This window comes from Nothoprocta perdicaria, unplaced genomic scaffold, assembly GCF_003342845.1.
Source record: "Nothoprocta perdicaria isolate Ctin4 unplaced genomic scaffold, notPer1 scaffold_101, whole genome shotgun sequence".
Lineage (NCBI taxonomy): Eukaryota > Metazoa > Chordata > Aves > Tinamiformes > Tinamidae > Nothoprocta > Nothoprocta perdicaria.
In genome coordinates, this window is record NW_020454106.1 from 2,241,721 (window position 1) to 2,262,444 (window position 20,724).

General features: G+C 46.7%; 1 protein-coding gene across 1 annotated transcript in view; it reads left to right on the forward strand.

Moving 5' to 3' along the window:
* Positions 1–4,483: 4,483 nt before the first annotated feature.
* Positions 4,484–20,724, forward strand: part of ELP3 (elongator acetyltransferase complex subunit 3) — a 75,971-nt gene continuing 59,730 nt past the window's right edge. The window contains exons 1-7 of the mRNA XM_026041198.1: positions 4,484–4,505; positions 5,023–5,122; positions 6,092–6,230; positions 8,573–8,643; positions 10,386–10,449; positions 11,725–11,793; positions 13,259–13,413. Coding sequence (XP_025896983.1) covers positions 4,487–4,505; positions 5,023–5,122; positions 6,092–6,230; positions 8,573–8,643; positions 10,386–10,449; positions 11,725–11,793; positions 13,259–13,413 — 617 coding nt within the window. The 5' untranslated portion in view covers positions 4,484–4,486. The remainder of the gene's footprint in view (positions 4,506–5,022; positions 5,123–6,091; positions 6,231–8,572; positions 8,644–10,385; positions 10,450–11,724; positions 11,794–13,258; positions 13,414–20,724) is intronic.

A 20,724-nucleotide genomic window follows, 5' to 3' on the forward strand; every position in this document is an offset into this window, starting at 1 on the left:
TGCAGTTTCCAAAGCGGTGCAAAATCTCGTTTTCCCTATTGAGCGTCTCAGCATTGTGTCCTGTCGCTGCCGCTCTCCAGCTGGTGCCAGCTTCTCCTTATCTCTGGGCACATCGTCCCCAGGGTACCACTGACCATGTCTGAGCTGTGGATTGGCCTTGCTGCACCAGAAGGTGCCGATGCAGAACCCTGCTAGAGACGCTCCTCCTCATTTGTGCTGAGCTTCCCTGTGTCCCTGGGGCACATCCCATGGCCTGAGCTCCCCTGGGAATGCCTTCCCAGGGAATTATAGGAAAATTTCTCTCTCTGTGGGCACAGAGGGATTATGGAAGGTTCTCACCAGCCACCAGTGACATAAGGGGTGTCCTCACTACAAAGCCAAAGGCTCAGGGAAAACGTTGCCAATTCCACACAGCAACTTGACCACACGCCTGACGTCTGTGAGAATGAAGCCAGATCCTAGACTCTGGAATACAGCAACGCACAAGGTGCTGTGTCAGGAGCTGACACCAGTCTGATTATTTAAAGGAATGGAAATAAGGTATTAAGGAGATATCCAGGAAACTCAACAAAGAGGAATTTTGACAGATAAAGGGATGAAATCCATAGCAACTCAAACTCATGCCCAGGAAAAAAAAAAAGGGCCTTTCCGTGTGGCAAGAAGTAGAGTACATCCATGAATCCTCAACATTTACAGATTGGAAATCACGTTTCAGAGAAAATACTGGCTATTAACTGACAAGGATTTGGAGAAGACCTCCCCTCTGTGAGCACATTATTGGGTGCTAGTCCACGTGAGGGGTTCAAGTGGCACTGCCCGTTGTCGTGACAAGGGGCATGAATGGGCACAACGGACCGTGGCTCTGCTGGTTGGGCTGCTGGGTGCATTTCCAGGGCCAAATCTATGATTAGGTGATTCAGTGATCAATGATTAGATGATTCAGAGCATCCCTCTCTCCCCTCGCTCATTCTTTTTTCTTTTTGGTTGCTCTGTGTGCTTGGAAAGGGGAGATGTCTCACCCAAAGGAATGGTCTAAGAGCTGGTTGTCTGAGCTCTCTTGCTTGTACCTGAAATAGGAACTTCCAGATGGCGAAATCCTGCATATTTTAGCATCCATAGATCACCTAGGAGTCTAGATTGACTAATTCTGATTAAGGAAGCTAACTTTGGGATATCTGAAGTTAGCTTGGGTAAACCCCACCCGAAACATTCATCAGCAACAATTCTCTGGTATCGCAGCGCTCTCATCACAGTCCTTTCCTCCCGGAAAACCAAGTTAAATTGAGAGCATCATGGATGTTCCTGTGGCTTCTTAAGTGGTTTCTTTCCTTTTGTCTCATTTAGACCAGGCTTAGCTTCATGTGCCTTGGCTGCAGTGAGCCATGCATCTTGTGTGCTCACTGCACGTTTTAAGGCCATCTCCTCTGCTTTGTAAAGCTTCTTTTTCTTTATTTCTTTTTTAATTATTATTACTTTTTTAATATATTTATGATGCTGTAAAATTACTAATGGTAATTAATGTTGCCCAAGGCTCCACAAAGCCAAATCATCTATCCTTGAAATAACAGCTGGCCTATAGAGTGCCTTAAGGCAACTCCCACCATTTGTTAGAATAAAATATATATTTGCCGTATGCTTCACAAACATTCCTGAGGTAACAGGACGGGCCAGGACTTGGAGTGGAGAGAAAAGCAAGAGAGAAACAGAGGCTCCATCAGCTGCCTCCGCCACCAGTCCTGGGCGAGCGGAATCACCTCAAGCTGCTGATCTGCAGAGCTGGGTGGGATTTATCCGCTCTGATAATGCGCTCTGAGATATGTGGATAAGAAAACGCTCAATAAGTACAGAAGAGGGCTGTTCTGCGTGTGCCTTCCCTCCTAGATGTGCATTTCCCTGCACTGCTCAGTATTTGCAGATCCTGTGCAAGGGCGATTAGCTGCCGTGCTTGATTAAAGAACTGCAAGTCCCTTTCCAGGCCCGGAGGCCAATGAATCGGCGTGGCTGCATGTGAATTCCCCCGGGACGAGCCAGATCAAACTGCGGGCCCCAGGCTACAGCCACGCTCAGATGTGGGGAGCAAACTCAAACACGCCAGCTGTGCTGTTACCCAACTTTTACCGCCCGTTTCTGCCCCCAACTCCACCTGAATTTGCCCGGTGCTTTTTGCTGAGAGCAGCGGCAGAGTTTAAAGTTGGGCTTTGCAGCCAACGTGAAGCTTTCCTCTTCTTTGCTCTTTGGAAGAAACAGGGATTTGTTTCGAGAAAAGCAGCATGTGCAGCTGAAGCCAATGAAGTTGCAGGTGGGAGCAGAGTTTGATTAAAAAGGGGGAATTGGGGGTGACTTCTCAYTGAAGGGGCAGCCCAAGAGGGGAGTGTGAGGAAGGAAGAGCATTTGTGGAGCTAAGTCCCGGCTGTGGGATGATTATTGGTCCACATGTGGTTAAAGAAGAGCACAGAGACCTTGAGGTGAAGGGGAAGAGACCCATCATAGTAGAGATGGCAAGATAAAAAGCTGCTGCAATAGGTGGATGTAGCTGATAGCGAGGAGAGAGCCCAGATCTGCTCAGAAATCATAAAATTCAATGATTCACATAACAAAGAGCACGGGGCTGAGCAGTCAGCGACACAGGATCGTGTTTATGGACRTATAAATTAAGGGAAGGGAACGGGGTGGGAGAGTCGGTGTGAGGGCAACTGCCTTGGCCTTGGAACAGTCACCTCCCTGCGTGGCTGCAGGGGCCTCCCGTGCTCCTTGGGGACCTGCTTGCAGGACGGGCAGAGCCACCCGGCCTCTCCTCCAGGTGCATGTTGTGCAGTGTGTGCAGCCCCCTGCAGAACCGGGTTATTTCCCGGGAATTTGGATGTCGTTTCCTGGATGCAAAATGCCCGGTGTGGGCACTGCAGAGCGTTCCCAGCGCATCCCGCGTGAGAGAAGCTGGATGCAGCTGTCAGGAAAGGCCTGCGGGCAGGAGGTGCTTCCAGCCTGCTCCCTGATCCCACTTCCCRTGGCCGGGATGCTGCCAATCCCACCTGGATGCATGGGGCAAGCAGGGACACTCTCCCAAGGCCCTCCAAGTGGGTGCTCCAGGCTGTTCTCGGGAGCCAAGTCCCGGTGCTCCCGCCTTTCCCACGTGCCCGGGCCCCTTTCTGCAAGTCCTGCTGCCCGGGTCTACGCCAGCTGTGAGCACCGTGCCAAAAACCGCTCATTTTGCCCTTAAATCACATGGCAGTTGAAGAAAGGCGGCGCTTTGGAGTTCCCCTTTTGCCACCTTCCACAGTGAAGCCACTCCTGATGGATTGTTCCTGTTACCCATTCCTGGTGGATCCCAGCAATTTTTCCTCTCCCAATCCACAAGAGTGGGACACACAGAGAGATGCCACCATCTCTCCTCATTTTTATACTCATTTGTTGGGTTTTTTTTTTTTTTTGCATCTGCCATCAGCAAAGACACCAGAGGAGAGTGCTCCTCACCCGAGACATTACTGTAGGTCCSTGTCCGGAGATGCTGGAACTCCCGTGGGCTCCAGGAATTCCTGGAGGCCTCTGGATCCCCMCAGCCCTTCACAAGAGCCAYGGTGTCTCCAGACCCCTTGGAGCCSGATTCCACCCTTGTTTGGAGCTGGAGGGAGCTCSTTGAAATCCTTTGCCACCCTCTAGTGCCGAGAGGGAGCAAAGGAAGGAGKACATGGACAAGGGGCCGGTCTGGAGGAGACTTTGGGGAGACCTTGGTGCTCTCTACAACTACCTGCAAGGAGGTTGTAGGGAGACAGGGATTGGTCTCATCTCTGAAATAACTATGGATAGGACAGGAGGAAATGGCCTCAAGTTGTGCCAAGGTGGTTCAGGTTGGATATTAGGAAGAATTCCCACATGGAAAGAGCAGTGGAGCCTTGGAATAGGCTGCCCAGGGAAGTGGTGGAGCCCCCATCCCTGGCAGTGATCAAGAAACGTGTAGATGGGGCGCTCAGGACACGGGTTAGCAGGAATGATGGTGACAGGGTTACAGTGGGACTCGATGASCTTGAAGGCCTTCTYCGACCACAACGATTCCGTGATTCCCCTCGGTGGGAATTTCAGGGCGGATCCGTGTCCTGCCACCTCTAGGACACCCCCAGCTCAGCTGTATCCATGTCCTGCTTCTAAACCATCCCAGAACCGGCTGCGCCCGTGTCCCCTCCTCTGCACCTCCCCATGCCCCTGCTCGAGGCCACCCCCGATTTGGGGCCGCCATCTTGTCGCCCCCCCCATTTTGGGTCTCTCCCCTCAGCGCCCCCGGGCGGGCGGCGCCGGTACCGCCCCTCCCGCACTGCGCATGCGCCGCTCATCAGCGCCCCCCCCCCCCCCATCCCATGTCGCCTCCATGTGTCGCTTTACGGCAGCGCCGCTGGGCGCGCGGCGCTTTCACGACGAGGCGAGGCGGGCGGCGGCGCTTTGCGGCAGGAGCCGTTGGGCCTGKGCCGTGAGGGGAGCGAGCGGCGGCGCCAACATGAGGCAGAAGAGAAAAGGTGCCGGGGGAAAAGGGGACACGGGACACGACACGGGACACGGCCGGGGCTCTACGGGTGCCCGGGGCGATGGGGGAGTGGCCGGGGCTCCGGGGAGCCGGAGGGGGACAGGGGACATGGCCGGGGCCTCGTGCCCTCCCCGGGCTCCGCAGGTGGCTCTGGTTCTGGTGAGGGGCGGCCTCTCCCTACGGGTCTGTTTCCAGCCTCCTCCTCGAGGCCACCTCAGGTTCCTGGGCCACGTCCTGCTGCCATCGCACGGCTCGTGTGTTTAGCGTGCAGGGGCCGTTGGTTCTTCCCAGGAGGAAAAGGAAAAGTAGTGACATGAGGCTGTCTGTGAAGGGAAGGTGCTGTCTCTGAAGGGAAGGCACAATCTGGTTGTGCAGGTGCGAGATTTCCCCCACATGGCACCCTGAAAACGCGGAAAATGTTGAAAATATGAAGCAGGTGAGCCCTGTTGGTAACAGGTGGTTGGAAAGCTCCTGTGTACACGTGGGTTGTTGTTTGGTTCTTGTTTCAGGAGATCTCAGCCGTGCAGAGCTGATGATGATGACGATAGCGGACATCATAAAGCAGTTAATCGAGGCCCATGAGCAGGGGAAAGATGTGAATCTGAACAAGTAAGTCCCAGAATCTTAGAATCATTGTGGTCAGAAAAGACYTTCAAGATCCTCGAGTCCAACAGTAGTCAGTCCTGGTGAACCAGAGAGTTGGTTCATTCTTGTATAACGTGTCCTGTGCAGCCTGTTATATCCAAGCTTTATTTTAAAACAATATTTTGCTTCCATGGGRTACCATAACTTCTACTCCCTGACAATGAAACGTGTTATAATTTCAGCTATGAAGACTTGCCACTTTTGTGCTGRTATGAAATTCTGCCTCGCTACTCTCTTGGCAATGCTCACAGCATGAAATGGGTTGTATTGTGAAAAAAAGCCCAAAGAAACCTGTGTTTGTCTCCATCTGCTAGGCCCAAAGTCAATCCCATCATGTGAAGGAGAGAATAATTTATGCAATAATAAAGTAATTTTTCTTAGCAACGTGTTACAAATGAAGTTGTTTTCTCTTTCTCCTTCTTCCCATATGTAGAATAATGAAACCTGAAATTTTGGCCCAATATTCCTATTTTATTTTCATGATATAATTGTGAACTTCTTGTTGATGCTGGAAAAGAATAATATCTTGAAAATTAACCTGGCTGGAGTCTGAGTTTGTGGGCAATTAGTTGGATGGAAGTTTTATGTAGAGAATAATTCATTGAAAATGGATAAGCTGGAGTCTCTGGGGCAGCTTTAACAATGTTTAGGGTAAAACCACCTTTAGAAATAAAACACACAGAAACTCAAAACATTGGCAGTTACTGTGCATCACTTGCCCTTGTAGTTTATTTTCTCTGTCCTACTGCTGAGTGCTGCCGTCGTGGTAGCCAGGAATATCTGCTTGCTTTTTAAATAAGCTGCCCCAAAAGGCAGATTGGGAGAACCTGCCTAGATCTCCCTCTGATAGCACCTTAACACGATAGCCCTGCTGTGGAAGATGGCCAGGCAGGTTTGATGGTAGCCACTAATTTGAGCCCTTTCTGCTTCTAGGCTGAAAACGAAGGCGTCAGCCAAGTACGGGCTCTCGGCGCAGCCTCGTTTGGTCGACATCATTGCGGCTGTTCCGCCCCAGTACCGCAAGGTGCTGGTGCCCAAGCTCAAAGCCAAGCCCATCAGAACTGCCAGTGGGGTAAGCACATGCACCTACCACCCCTTCTCTCCATCTGCCACCATCCCCTCTCGCATGGACAAGTTATACTGGGTGTAATTGCCCTCAAAGATGAGAATATTGAGTGTCCAGAAGCTTTAATGAAGATGCACTTCATTAACAGCTGCATTGACARCTTTAAGATTGTCTGTTCCGTGCTTTCAAAACAGCTGTGTATTTAATTTAAGGCAAGTGGGAGAAGAGAGGGATGGTGTCTGGAGGCTGTAGTTCAACTGGGACTACATCATGTCTTGGAGTTTTAGTTGCTCTAGAAACAGTGCAGCTTAATCTGCAGACTCTGCTGATGAGTATTAGAGGTGAAAAGTTAGGATTTAACCTGTTTCTTTGAAGAAGAGTATGGATGGAAAGTAGTAATATTACTGAAGTATGTGTTTTTAATTTTTAAGTTTCTCTGTTGTTAACAAGAATAAGAAACTAATTACGGAAGTATTCAATTTGTGTAGGTTTTTGCTTATTTCTTTGCCATATAGTTATAGAGTATTTCACTAAAATCTTACTCCAACTAGAATTAAAAAAAAAAGTATTCAAAGTTAAATGCTCAAAATAAGTGGACACCTGGAAAAAAAGGTGGAAGGAGGAAGCTAACTTTTGCTCTATTCTCTTTGCTTTATGTCTTCTTATTTGAGCACGGTGATTTTGTCAGGCCTGACACAAGTCAACTGCTTCTCCCAGATTAGTCAGAGTTTTGAAAATATATAATAATGGATTTTATATTTCTTGGTATGCCATCATCTTTTCTTCAAGAGTTAATGGAATTAGAGTTAGCAAGAGATGTCAGGGACAACAGGAAGGGCTTCTATAAATACATCAGCAGCAAGAGGAAGACTAGGGAAGATGTTAGTGCACTGCTGAATGGGGTGAATGCCTTGGGATGCRTTGCCAGAGGATGCAGAGAATGCAGAGTTACTAAATGGCTTCTTTGCTTCTGTCTCTACTGCTAAGGCTGCTCCCTGTGACCTACACAGCCTGGAGACGGGAGAGATAACTGGGCAAGAGGAAGACCTTCTCCCGGTCGTGGAGGATTGGGTTAGGGATTATTTAGGCGAACTGGCCACCCATAAATCTATGGTCTTGGATGGGATGCACCCAAGAGGGCTGAGGGAACTGGTGGGGGTTATTGCTCAGCCACTCTCCATCATCCTCAAGAGGTCCTGGAGAGCAGGGTAGGTGCTGGGGGACTGGAGCAAACGGACATTGCTCCAGCCTTCAGAAAGGGCAAGAGAGGAGCTGGGAAACTACAGGCCAGTCAGTCCCACCTCTGTCCCTGGAARGGTGATGGAGGAGCTCATCCTAGAGAGCATCTCTAGGTAGGTGAAGGAGAAGGAGATGAGAAGTAGTCRGCATGGATTCACCAARGGGAAGTCATGTTTGACAAACCTGAGGGTCTTCTGTGATGGRATGACTGGCTGGATGGRCAAGGGGACTGATATGGATGTTCATGCAAGCCTTCAGCAAGGCTTTTGACACYGTCTCCCATAACATCCTTGTGGAGAAGCTCTGGAAGTGTGGACTGGATGACAGTGAGGTGGATTGGAACGGGCTGGATGGCAGAGCCCAGAGGGTGGTGATAAATGGGGCCGAGTCCAGCTGGASGCCTGTGGCCAGTGGTGTCCCCAGGGGTCAGTRCTGGCCCCRGTGCTGTTCAACCTGTTCATCAAKRACTTGGACAAGGGCACAGAGGGACCCTGAGCAAGTTTGCAGACGATACTCTGATGAAGGGCCTGGAGCATCTGTTKTATGAGGRAAGAYTAAGAAAGCAGGGCCCGTTTAGCCTGGGGAAGAGTAGATGGAGAGGGAACCTGGTCAATGTGTCCAAGKASCYGAGGGRAGGATGGAGGGAGGAAGGTGCAAGCTCTKGTGGGTGGTGGCCAGGGGCAGGCCAAGGGGCAGTGGGTGCAGGTTGCAGCGCAGGCAGCTCCATGTGGCCGTGAGGAAGAACTTGTTTGGTGGGAGGGTGCYCRAGCCCTGGCCCAGGCTGCCCAGGGAGGCTGCGGAGGCTCCTGCTCTGCAGATCTGCCAGCGCGCCGGGATGCGCCCGGGTGCCCCGTGCTCTGGGTGTCCCTGCTGGAGCAGGGGTTGGGACTGGATGATCCCGAGGGGTCCCTTCCAATCCCAACCATTCTGGAATTCTGTAGTGCACAAATATTTTAGGTGGTAAGCTGAGCGGAAAATGTCTTTAGCGTCTTGCAAATGCCTATCTCCGTATAGCCTTTCAAGATACACACTTAGTAACTTCTGAAACATTTACTATAAYTTCTCTGCTCTGTACTTCTCTGTACATTATACTTCTCTGCTTATTGCAGATTGCTGTCGTGGCTGTGATGTGTAAACCACATAGGTGTCCACATGTTAACTTCACAGGCAACATATGTGTGTAAGTATGACAGCTTGGATCACCTAGGGGAGGGCTGTTTTCCAGTATTTCTGTATGAATCTAGTATTGCGGTAGCATTCCCCTGGAGATTATTTATATGTGCACAGACTTGTTTTCTGCACAAGCAAAAAGTTGCAGGAAATTGATCCTAAATGCAAATTGCCCATCCCTGCACATTGCACTAAAGATTCCACTTGGTTTCTTCCTCTTCAGAGACRAATCCTTTTCCTTTCATGGATCAAACCCTACTCAGTAGAAACATTTTAGTGAATATAGTAGCCAGGAGAATAYATTAATGATCGTTTTTGCTGTATTACTGTGATAGGCTAGATTTACAAACATGCTTTAAGTTTCTATGCTTGTGTTTAGTGCCGCTTTGAGCAAATAGGGCAAGTGACTCAGTCACAGCAGTGTATCTCAAAGTCAGAATTAGGAGTATTCTGCAAGGAACATGTGTGAATATCTGAATATTTTTACATATGAGAGTAGTCAGACAGGAAAAAACTTACGGAAAAGAAATGGGATCCAATCTAAACAATTCGGGAACTGCTTTACTGAGACCCCCCAGAGGTTTGTGTGTTGTCTATAAAAAAACACTTGCTTGGTGTGACAGTCTGAAACGAGCTGCCAGGGCCTTGTGGCATTAAGGGAGTAACCTCTAAAGTTTATTTGAATTAAAAAGCCAAAGTGGATGTAGCTTGAAGTGTGCTGCCTCTGCTTGACTTGAGTCCCGAAAGCTCATTTGGTTTTCTAACCATATCAGTTGATCTACTAAAAAACGTTGCTTTTCCTTCCARTGTGATTCCTCCTAAACCCTCACTATATTTTACTGCCAGCTTCCTAACAGAGCAGGTTTCATTCTTATTTTTGCATCAGCAGCTGTTTTGTTTGAGATGTTCCAGGTAATAATGTATGTGAAGTGTCTTGAATTAGATGGCGTAAGTTTCACCAGGAAATTAATTTGGCCATGGGTATTTGGTAATTAATTCTGTAATGGTGACAGATAGCTTGAGCTAAGTTGGCAAGGCAGGCAACGAGGAAGTAAATTGATGTGACTGAAAACAGAATGCCTCTGATTAGGTAGAGGTGGAATTTTATTTTGTCTCTCTATATCTGAGATCTGCACCATAACAACTGCTCTATTACCTTGTCTGCTGGATGTAGATATTGCAAAAGTTAAAGGGGTTGTTGATCTTCCTCTGTCAGGTGATCATTGATTGYAGAATAACTGCCAGGAAAAAAGTCTAAGGTCCCGTTAGAATAAATTTATAAATATTTTTAATTACTTGTTCATATACTGTTCATCTCTCAGCTAGCAGTTGTTCTGTGCTGCATACAAGCCTGCTTTGCTGTTTCAAAGAMAGTTTCAAACAAGTTTTTCTTTGGGTTCTGCAATAGTAATTTAACACTAAACTGCCAGTTACCCAGAATAAATGGGACATTACTCTCTTAAAATAATCTTAGTGGGCCATAATCTTTAGTGTATCTGGAGTTCAGAAAACAAATGTAAATGGGCTTTTACATTGTTGACRTGCTAAAATTCTAGTGCTTTCTGAAAAGGAAATGCAGTAAAAAGCCTTTTTTCACTAACCTGTCCTCAGGAACTGAGCCCATATCTGGTTAGAAAGACTCTCGGTGCCTGGGTATGGACCCCCTTGTGGCTATATATTAGATAGACTAAGATAATCAGTGCAGTTGCATTGATTTGACTGCTGCCTGTTTTCTTTTTTTCATGTTTGCAGATACTGCCCAGGTGGACCTGATTCTGATTTTGAATATTCAACCCAGTCTTACACCGGATATGAGGTATAAATTCTGTTTCTTATAATGCATTTAGATTAAGCTACTTTTTGTCTCTACAAATTCCTCCTTGTAAGAATAAGCAAAAGCAGACTCCATAAACTGCAGCCCTAAAGCAGCTCTACTACAAGACTGGRAGGTCGTCTTGATTCTCGTAGCAGTTGTTTCTTTGTCCTGACTTTGCTGCTGCTTTTATTGCTTTTAATTTGCTTCAAAGCAGGAGTGAGCAGCCTGTGACTCTAAACAGGGCAAGTGTTGCTGCTGTGCAGTGGCTGCATTGCCTGATGTGCTGCTGTGCGAGTTGTTTTCATCTGAATCCATAGTTGCAGCAAGTAGGGAGTGAGCAGGAGCAGTTGGCATGATACTGGTGTCCCCTGGTGCCTCTTTCCTGGGAGAAACACCAGGAAAGTTCAACTTTCTGCTTGTGAACTGCTTCTGGAGCTACTTTTTCTCTTGGGTTTCTTGGAGATGCTGTTATTTAGTATTCTGAAATTTGTCCCTTAAACATTATTCCAAAGTAAGAAAATTCTGTGTATTAYAAATTAATATTATACTTGCTTTGTAATTCAGGTCAGGTTGGGTATCTTTTGCATTCATTTGTTAAGTCTTAACAGYATATGGGAGTTGTGCATGATGAGGGGAGTCCTTTAGAGATTTAATATAAAAGATATGAAATAGTAAGCAAATCCAGCATACACAAGATACTTAAGAACCTTATCTCTAAGGGAGTTATGTCAATTAGTAATATAAAATGCAAGTTAGTTGGAATTTCAGTGAAAAGCACGTRCTTAGCTGAAGGAGTATTTAAAGTTCAAATAGAGTTCTGGAGGACATTCCTTGGCCAACTGTTGTGCAAATGAAGATAAATTGGATTTAACGAGACACAAAAAATGGTATTTTGAAAACCATTTTGTGTTTGAGTTCTGCGGTGTTTATTTATGAATCACTGCAAAGGTTATTTATTGTCCACCCTGTCATAATTCATGAAAAATTTGAAATGGTTTCTTTCTTTTTATGTGATATTGCCATCTCGGGACAAAAAGGTCCATTTTGTTTTTTTTTTAATATTGGATTTGTATTTAATATAATATCCAAAAATATTGGATTTATTATAGGGATTTATATTYAGACTTAAAACTGGATGGGTTCTCTAGTTGTGAGTTTGAAATCATCAGGATGGAATGTTTGTAGAACTGAAGCATCCATTTCAGTGCCATTTTTTAAACTTATTTTTAGTGTGCTTAGTAAAACTATTACTAAATTGCTCTCTGTGTCTTGTAGCCAACATCTATGAGGGCCATTCGAGCTAGATATGACCCCTACCTTCAGACAAGACATCGAGTTGAACAGGTAAACCTCAAATGTCCTGCGYTTTGGCTAAATCCTAGAATTATCGCAGTTTAATTTGTGATTAATCCTGTCAACTCTACCACCTTTCTCATGCCTCAAGCATTACATCTCTGAGTTGTTATTTACTGGGAGATGGTAGTTGGGGACTTGCTCATCTTGTTCTTTTTGRTTTTGGATTTTTTCATCCAAAAGAAAAGAAAAATATAAATAGCATTTGACAGGGTTATAATCTACCATTTAATTAGCATCATCCAGTAAGAGATGAGGGTCTTAGAAGTAAAGCATGATACCTTTTACTGGATGGAAGATGGAACCAAACTCGTCATGTTGGTGCCCAGTGACAGGACAAGAGGCAATGGACATAGACTAAAGTGCCGGAAAATCAATGTAAACRTTTAAAATAACATCTTTTTTTTACTTCTGAGGGTGTTAAACACCAGAACAGGTTGCCCAGGGAGGTTATGGAGCCTCTGTCCTTGGAGATACTCCARCCTGGCTGGACACTGTCCTGAGCARCAATCTGTAGGTGACTCTGCTTAATACAGTGGGATTGGACTGGTCCTCTCTAGGGGTCCTTTCCAAACCCAACTATTCCATAATTCTGTATTAACCTAACTTGACCCCACAGGGAAATAATTTTTGCTGACAGGAGACCCCACTAAACACTTAGACCAGCAAATTCTCATTTCAGTTTATTAGCAGCTGGTGACCTGTCATAATTACAGAATATCTTTAATGAATTAATGTACTTTCTATCAAAATGAGTTTTTTTGGTCTTGGCTGGAGAAAAATAAATGAATAAATAAGAGATTCTCCGTCCCCTTTTACTAATTTTTCTGTTTATCTCCAAATCTATGAATTCTCCATGAATTCAGCCTCATTCCTCTCCCCTACAAATTTTTAAGGATAGTTGTGCGTGGATTGGTGCAAATTGGAGAAACAACTTCTTACTGGCCCTGTCTAAGCTCCCTTCAAAGGGGAATCCGTGTAACCATGTTATCAAGACGCTGCACTCCGATTACTCATTTGCCTTGTGAAGAAGGCCCGTTAATGCTGAGCACAGCCTCTTAATGTGACCCTGCATTTCCAAACTAGCAGCTGTCTTGAATCTGAGTGGCTGACTACACAGATTTCTCTGTATTTTCCCACTTAGAGGTACCCTCGGAGTAATTTTTCCATTTTGAGCTTCTTTTGATGAAGAGCTTTGCCACTTGTGCCACTCTGTTGTGCCCCCCTTATCATCTCTCTCTAAAGCATCTTTCAAAAACTGTGTTTTTGCATTAAAAATGGTAATTTTCAGTGTTTTGGATGGGCTTATGAGAAGGCTGTGCAAGAGTATCAATGGTTTGTCATGCAKAAAACACTTTACAGGTGATGAAGGAAACATTTACACTTGTAGGAATATCAGAGTTTTCAAAGAAATCCTTTGGGTAACAGTCACTCGCYGGTAATTTTAATTTTATAGCTGAAGCAGTTGGGCCACAGCGTGGATAAGGTGGAGTTCATTGTGATGGGGGGAACTTTCATGGCCCTGCCTGAAGACTACAGGGATTACTTCATCCGTAACCTGCACGATGCCTTGTCAGGACACACTTCTAACAATGTAGCAGAGGCTGTCAGGTAAGCATATATATTTATTTAATTATCTTAAAGTATTCTTTAGCCTTCTTGAAGAATTCTTATCTTTATTTAAAGGTAGTTTTTTAGTTTAAGGCAAGTACTGAAAAAGCATTCAGACTTCAGTTTTTGAAAGGCAATGTTTCGAGTGAGATATCCAAATATATTTAGGCAAGGAGTATTTATAGCTCGGCTTCCAGTCTTGCTGTGCCTACCGCGTAGCACCAGCAGAAGATAAGGTCGTGGTTTATCACTATTTTTTTTTTTTTCTGTAGGAAATGCTAAATTTCTCTCAATTTCTTGGCGTTCTGTCTGGGCTTCTGCCTTTTATGTCCCTGCCCCTTGCTTGGGAGTCATGACGTGTGACGTTGCCCTAAGATTCTTCCCTTCAGCTGGGAAAGGGAACTGATCCCGGCTCCGAGGGCAGCCAGACGTCAGGAAGGGATGAGTCACCCCGGGAGCGTCAGCGCTCCGAGCTCTGTGCCCGGTTATCCGTGCAGTGTTTCTGCCTGACAGGGAGATGCTCTTGTTCCCATTTTACAGCTGATGAACTCAAAAGCAGAGAAGAATTTGGTCGTAGGTGCTTTGAGTTACTAAACATGCAACTGTGCAGTGCATCTTTTGGTGTAAAACAGAAGAAAAACTTCAAAGGTTTCACGTTTTGGAGCTGGTAGGTGATCCTCTCTACAGACATTTTTAGCAACTGCCTTGCTGCGAAAGTTTAGTGAAATGGATCTTACTTGATACCATTGTCATCTACTGAGGAAAGCCCTGGAAACCTGGATAGAAATAGCTGTTTTCTAGCTTCATATATTAAAGACGTAATTTAATATTTATTCCTCTGGAGGGCAGCAGACGCTTTTCTATTTTTGTGTGTGTGTGTGTGTTTTTTTTTCCCCTTGTCATTCAAAGACAAGAAGTGCTGTGCTGCTGTTTCCAAGTGGAATTATCAAGGCAATAAAATCATGAACAAGTTGAGGAAAGAATTGCTTTTCTCTGCAATGTAGGTGTCRTACAGATCGCACAGAGCTACTTTTAATGGATCGTTTATTTTTGAAGGCTCCCTTGAAGGTATTGTTAATATGCAGAAATCTCTGAAACTACCTCGTGTTAAAATACCCTGCAAAGAAGCAGAAATGTAAAATTTCATTTGCTCTTGTGTGCCATGGTTGCAAGGTCCTTAAGAATACAACCCTTTTCTGGAAGAAGGGTGGAATTTGCTCTTTTCAAATTAGYATTCTGCATATATGTACATCAGTGCTTCACAAGATGGTTATTCAGTGTTTTTTGCTCCAGGTCTCTAGCTAATTTTATTGGAGACAAAATCACTTTTGGAGTAATCTGCTCTTTGCTCTGCAGATTATCAAGGACGCTAATTATGACGCAGACTGTGTGACCAGGTGATTTTAGGTGCAGAAGTGAATGAAATGGCTCTGAAGTCAGTGTGCTGCCTTGCAAGCATCCAGCTTGAGCAGTATGAAAGCTCCATCACTAGCAATGTGTGGGGCTTTGCTTTTTTTCTGCAGAAAAATAAAGGTATTTATTTTTAACAGAAGATTCATGCTAAATGATTAGTAAATGGAGGTAGGTGGGAGTTACTGAGGTTGCACTTCCCAAATCATTGAGAAGCAACAAGATTGGGCTTGAGATGAATCAGAGCTTTTACTTTCTGTGCTTATTGCGTACAGCTGTTGTACGACGTCACCCCAGTACTGTTTGGAGATCAATAAGATTTGGAATAAACTTTCAAAGTGGAATTTTTGTTTCTTTGTGTGTGAGGATGCAGCCTTTTCCCCTTCCCTTCACTGATTAACAGAGGCTCTGCTACCTGGGGGGATATTGTCAATATTTTACTTGTTTTGGGTATTATACTCAACAGTGTTCTGGGATTTGCACGCTCTCATGTCTTCCTTTCAGTGAGACTGCAGGAGCCTTGAGATTTTATTCCTGCTTAGGAAAATGAGCCATAAGCTTTAAATTTCCTACAGAGGTCCTCTTCATGCTGAAAACGACCTCCAGATTTCCCCCCAGTATTTCAGAGCATGACCTTGGATTGAAGCACTGTAGCATCTGTTTGTATAGGCTTTGGTCCACCTAAAAACACACATTCTTTCCCCTTCTGTCCAGTCATTCCTTTCCTAAACTTGAGCTCTGATTTTGTGTCAAATGCGGTCTTTGCAGTGATTATGCTGACCTTTAATGCCTGAATTGTGCCTCGCTGATGGACTCATGAGTCTGGCATTCTCATCTTGTCACCATTTGGATTTTTTTCCACATAATACTTTATCTTAACCAGCCCACTGCGGCAGCTGGTTTCAGTCAATCAGATAAAAAGGATCTGACCCTTTTAGTTCCAACCAGCAAGGTACAATCATACCCTGCCATGAGGGAATAGGCTGCTTCTCATCAGAAAAAATCATGTCTGACTTATTCTTTTTTTAAGCCCTGAATTGTGCTGCCCTTTGGGCCCCAGCTGATGTGCTCAGTTGGCTCCTGGCTTTTATAGATTCAGAAACTTGTGGTCACACCAACCCGGGCAAATGATACAGCTGCCAAACCAGCTGTGCTCRTGTCCAAAGTGGCAGGGGAGTGGGAATGATCTTTCTCTGGGCAGTGGGACACTGCTGCCAAAAAAACACACGGGAAACTGTCTTTTTGTGTCTTTATGGAGCTAGTGAAGAGCCCAGATCTTCATGGGACATCTCAGGACATCTGTCTGAGTTTGCTGCTTTGTGCTGCAGCTGAGTCAACTGAGCATGAACTTGGGAGATGTGGAGAGCCCCTTTCGTGTCTGTGTTTATGAAGCAGTAGGAGATCCTTCACGTGAGAGCACCTGAAATGAGATTTTGTTTCTTAATGGGTTCGTGAACTGAACGTGTGAGTAGAAGTGCTAGTATTTGCTTACACCAACTCTTTAACCAAAAAAAAAGCGATGTAATGATTGAAAAACTGCTAGGCTTTCATAGTGGAGTCTACTGCAAGTGTAGGAAGGAAATGACTGTCCCAAGAAGGTCTTGCTAGTGACTAATCTCTCTGCAGCACCTCTGTGTTGCAGTAATAGGTGCCTTTTAGATTAGTCACATGGGAGGCTTTGCTTGAGGTGCTGTTTTGTGGGATAAATCAGCCTAGGAATGAGGAAAGAATTGCAGAGCCAGAGGGGATTGTTTTGGAGAGAACATGCAACGACGCTAAGGAATTTTAATTTCTGCCTCCTGGGACCACAGCTTGGGAGATTTCCACACGTTTCTGGTTGCCTGTCAAACAAGAACGTGGAGCTGGCCATAAGCTTTGGGTGGAGACGTGTAGTTACTGCAGGAGACTCGCCGTGAGATGGATCTTGCATCTGCTTTCTGTACCCCAGGGAAAYGCATCCATCCTGAGGAGCTGTCCCCATGAAATCCAAGCATCGATGGGCAATTGTGGCCGCGTTTGCCCTTTCAGGAGGGCAGTGAAGCCACGAGCCAAGAAGGTGTAAAATCCACATGCAAATGAGAACGGCCTGGCCATCGTTCTGCTCCTCGCACCTGACCCGTGACTCACTGGAGGTGYTGGGCACATTTAACTGCCAGCGTGACTCATCGCCGGCCTCGGAAGGGCCGAGCACCTCTGCGTCTCCGCTGAGCCAGGAGGTGACTGTTAATGGGCAAGCGAAGCCAAAAGAGAAGGAGCGAGTGGCAAAAAGGCCCCTTAGGCTCCGCACCGGCTGTGCGTGCGGCTCCTCAGCCTGCGACATGAAGTCTGGTTTCTCTCTCTGTGTTTAAAAATGCAGAGAAGCAGCTTTATGTCTAGTTTGTATTTTGTGGAGAGATCCTTGGGAGAGGCCTGAGCCCTCCAGGTTCAGAGCACTGCTGCTTTGTAGGAGCGTGACACTTGCTCAGGATGATAGGCTTGATGCTAGAGTGTTTGCAGGAGACACGGGGGTGATTCGAAGTCATCCCCGCTCAGAGCATGTAGGATTTTGTCATCTAGTGCTTGTGCAGGTTGCTCTAAGCAGCTCCTAATGCTGCTTTTCAAAGGGGAAGAATAACCCTGCTTGCAAAAGCCCACTCTTTATGATCAAAGAGAGAAGCCGGGTTTGAATTCTCCAAAATAAGACTCGAGGAGGTTTCTGCAGGTAAATTAAGTTGTGTCTCACTGCTGCTATAGCTGTTAATTTAACGTTAGGGCACAGACATGAAATGAAATTACACCCAGTGACAAGTGATCCTGTTGTGCCTGTGTTTTGCAGGCCCCGTTTGTGAGAAATCCTGCCTTGCCTGAAACTCRAGGCTCGAGCAAACATGCTTGACCTTGCACTTAGCACAGCTTAGGAAGATGCTTTTATACAATTCAGGTGGCTCGACAGGGAGCTGGTTCTGCTAATTTATCCTAATTGTGCTTTTTAGCTACTAATTGTCCCTCTGCAGCAAAGGTGACTGGGGCTTGGACTCACCAGCTCCAGTCATTGACACCAGAGCAATTGAAGAGGTTGCTGCTCCCCTTCAGCTCCTCTCACCCTCTGCTTGACATTACCCTTTCCCAAATGGGCGCTGCAGTTGCCCACCCTTGTGCTGCCGAAGTGCGTGGTGAAGCGTGGGATTGGAAACCAATAGGGATTTTGGAGGATACGAGGCCAAGCTGCTAAATGGCTCGGCTCCAAATTACCGGGATGAGACAGTCAGATCTCACCTCTTGAGCTGCAGTAACGAGGAGCTATTTTGACAGGTGAGCTCTTCTAGCTCTCGCACAGGCCACTGTAATTGCCAGTTTAAGCTACTGTTTTCACTATAATTTGGGGAACTTGAGGTGTGGGCGCTTCTCCCGGGCGGAGAGGAGCTGCCGGCTGGGAAAGGAGGGAATAGCAGCAGGCGGCAGAGGTGCAAATCCGGAGGTCCCTGGATCCTGCGGGATGCCTCATGGGCAGCAGTTTCCCTCCGCCTCTGTGCCAGCTGGGAGATAACCGGCTGTTGTCTTCAGTGTGGATAACACTGGGAAGATGTCTTCAGTGTGGATAACATCTCCCTTCCTTGGAGCACTTGACTTGGCCCTCAAGTTGCCCGGCCTCTCTTGGTAACCTGCTCCTTCTACACTTGCTTATTTTCTACTGCAACACCCAACTTTAGCTGCTGGAATGTGTTATTTGGAAGATAAATAAGTGCAAGTCTCTTCATCAGATTATATCCTAATCATGTTAAGAGTAGCTGTTGATCTTGTTCCTCCTACAGCTGTGGAACGTGATGGCCTATCGAGCTATCTGCCCTGCTCACTCTTTCTGTAGCTTTTTCTCCTGAATGTGAAATATTCAGGTTTGGGATCGACTGTCGATGACTGAGGAAGGGAGATAAGTGAGATCGATACCCATGGACTCCTGTGAAYGCAGCAGCACGTCAGGCATGAGGTTTTCTAAGGCAGAGGCTGGAGCAAAATATATATTTAGCCAAAGCTTACAAGGTGGTACTGCATWTTCATAGGAGAAACTTGAGTTACACCAAATTTAGCAGTATTTGTACATGCTGTCGATCCGTGTCTTGCCCTGTGCTGGAAAGGATGAYGGCCCCAGCAGTCATGACATTGTTGAAGCTGAATAATACATTTMATGGAGGGGTTTGTGCATTTTCCACAAATTACCGCTGAGCACCTGCCGAAGGGAAGAGTTTTCTCCTTCTTGCTACCTCATTGCTGCACGCATGTAATCTGGCAAGGTGACCTGCACTAAAACATTAACCCAAGGTTTGGACCCGGTGTTCAGATAGGAACGGCAGCCAGTGATGGGATTTAATCTGTGGCCATGTCACCTGTGCAAGTATGATCTTGGCTTAACTGTTACCCAGTCCTAGATCAAACTGTGCTGTGACCCAAAGGTGCCGTGAAGAGAAAGCGCAGCCTGCCTGAAACAGGGAGGTCAAAGAAACCACGGAGCATCTCAGCCTTCCTGTGCCTTGCACAAGCCTTACCCAAGCTGCATTCCCTGTTTTCCAAGGCTGCAGAAGCTCAGGTAGCAGCCGCTGATTGCAGCTCGGTGAGGCTGCAGCGCTGGAAACGTCGCCGTTCCGCAGCAGCAGCATCGCAGACATCCATCCGTGTTGCCCTGGGTRGGAGATGGAAGCAGCCCTGGCCCGGGGTGCCCTGCGGAGCTGGCGAGTGCCCTGCGCTCCCCTTCTGCCCTCGTGCAGCCCAAGTTACTTTCCAGCCCAAATTAAAATGTGCTGCTAAAAGAACATGGTGCTGCCTGTAGTTCCCTCAGCCGCACTGCGCTTGCCTCGGTGGTGGTGGAAACTCGGAGCTGTGGCCTTTCAGCAGCACTCGCTTCACTCAAAAGAAAAGTCGTTTCCCAGTGAAATGGAAGGGCAGTGCAAAAGCTAGAAACAGCAAGTTTCTTTTTCTTATTTTCAGGGAAAAAATGTCAAAAAGTGGTTTTCCTGAGCCTGTTGGAGAACCACATGGTGCAAAGGCTGTTTGCTGTTGAAGTGAGTCTTTCCCCTGGAGCTGGTTGCAACTATGTGTCCTGGGATTCTGTGCAAAGTCTGCTGAGCCAAATCCTCCCGAGTCAGACACAGACAGTGTTATAGCTGTCTGTGCAGCCTTAATTCAAATATCCTCTCTTTATCCTTTGGCTATATGTGTTTTTTATAAAAGTTGGGTTTCTAAAATTAGTGGGAGCAGCCTTAGTGCCTTGTGTGGAATAGGCAGGATCCGGTTTGTCCCTCCAAGTTCAGGGGCGAGTCGTGGTTCAGCCGTGGTGCCGCACGGGAGCTGCTGCCAGCTCGTGATTCAGCTCGTGCCGAGGCGGCCGCCCACGTCCGACTGAATCACCCCGCGCACTGGTGGCCCGGGCGCCCTTGGGAGAGGAGCCCCGAGCTGCGTCCTGCACCCACAGGCTTCTCTGCTTGGCCTTTGGTGCCTCGCTTCTTGTGCTGCTGCCGCCYCTTGTGCGTCTTCAGGCGTGTCAGACATTCCCATTTCTGCCAGCGGGGGTTTCTGTCCCAGACTCCTTTCCAGTCTTTGCTTTTCCCCACTTCTGTAGCATATGTGGTCACTGGCATCACCTCTCTTGAAGTCTTTTCCTCATTTTCTCTTCTACGTCTTTGCTGAGGTATTTATCCGGAGTGCATTCCTATGAGTTGTCCAGGTGCCAGAAAGGGAGCAATAGCCCAGCWGGAAAACATTCTCTACTCAAAATCCAAGTGTTCCCTTGGTGGGRAAGCAGCAGTAGAGCCAAGGGAACTTCCTGTGGGACTGGCACATCCTCTCTGGAGTTGTGAGGGACTTCGTGGAGCCTGYGGGTTTTAGCTTGCAGCAACGTGAAATATTTTAAATGGGGCAGTTCTGGGAGAA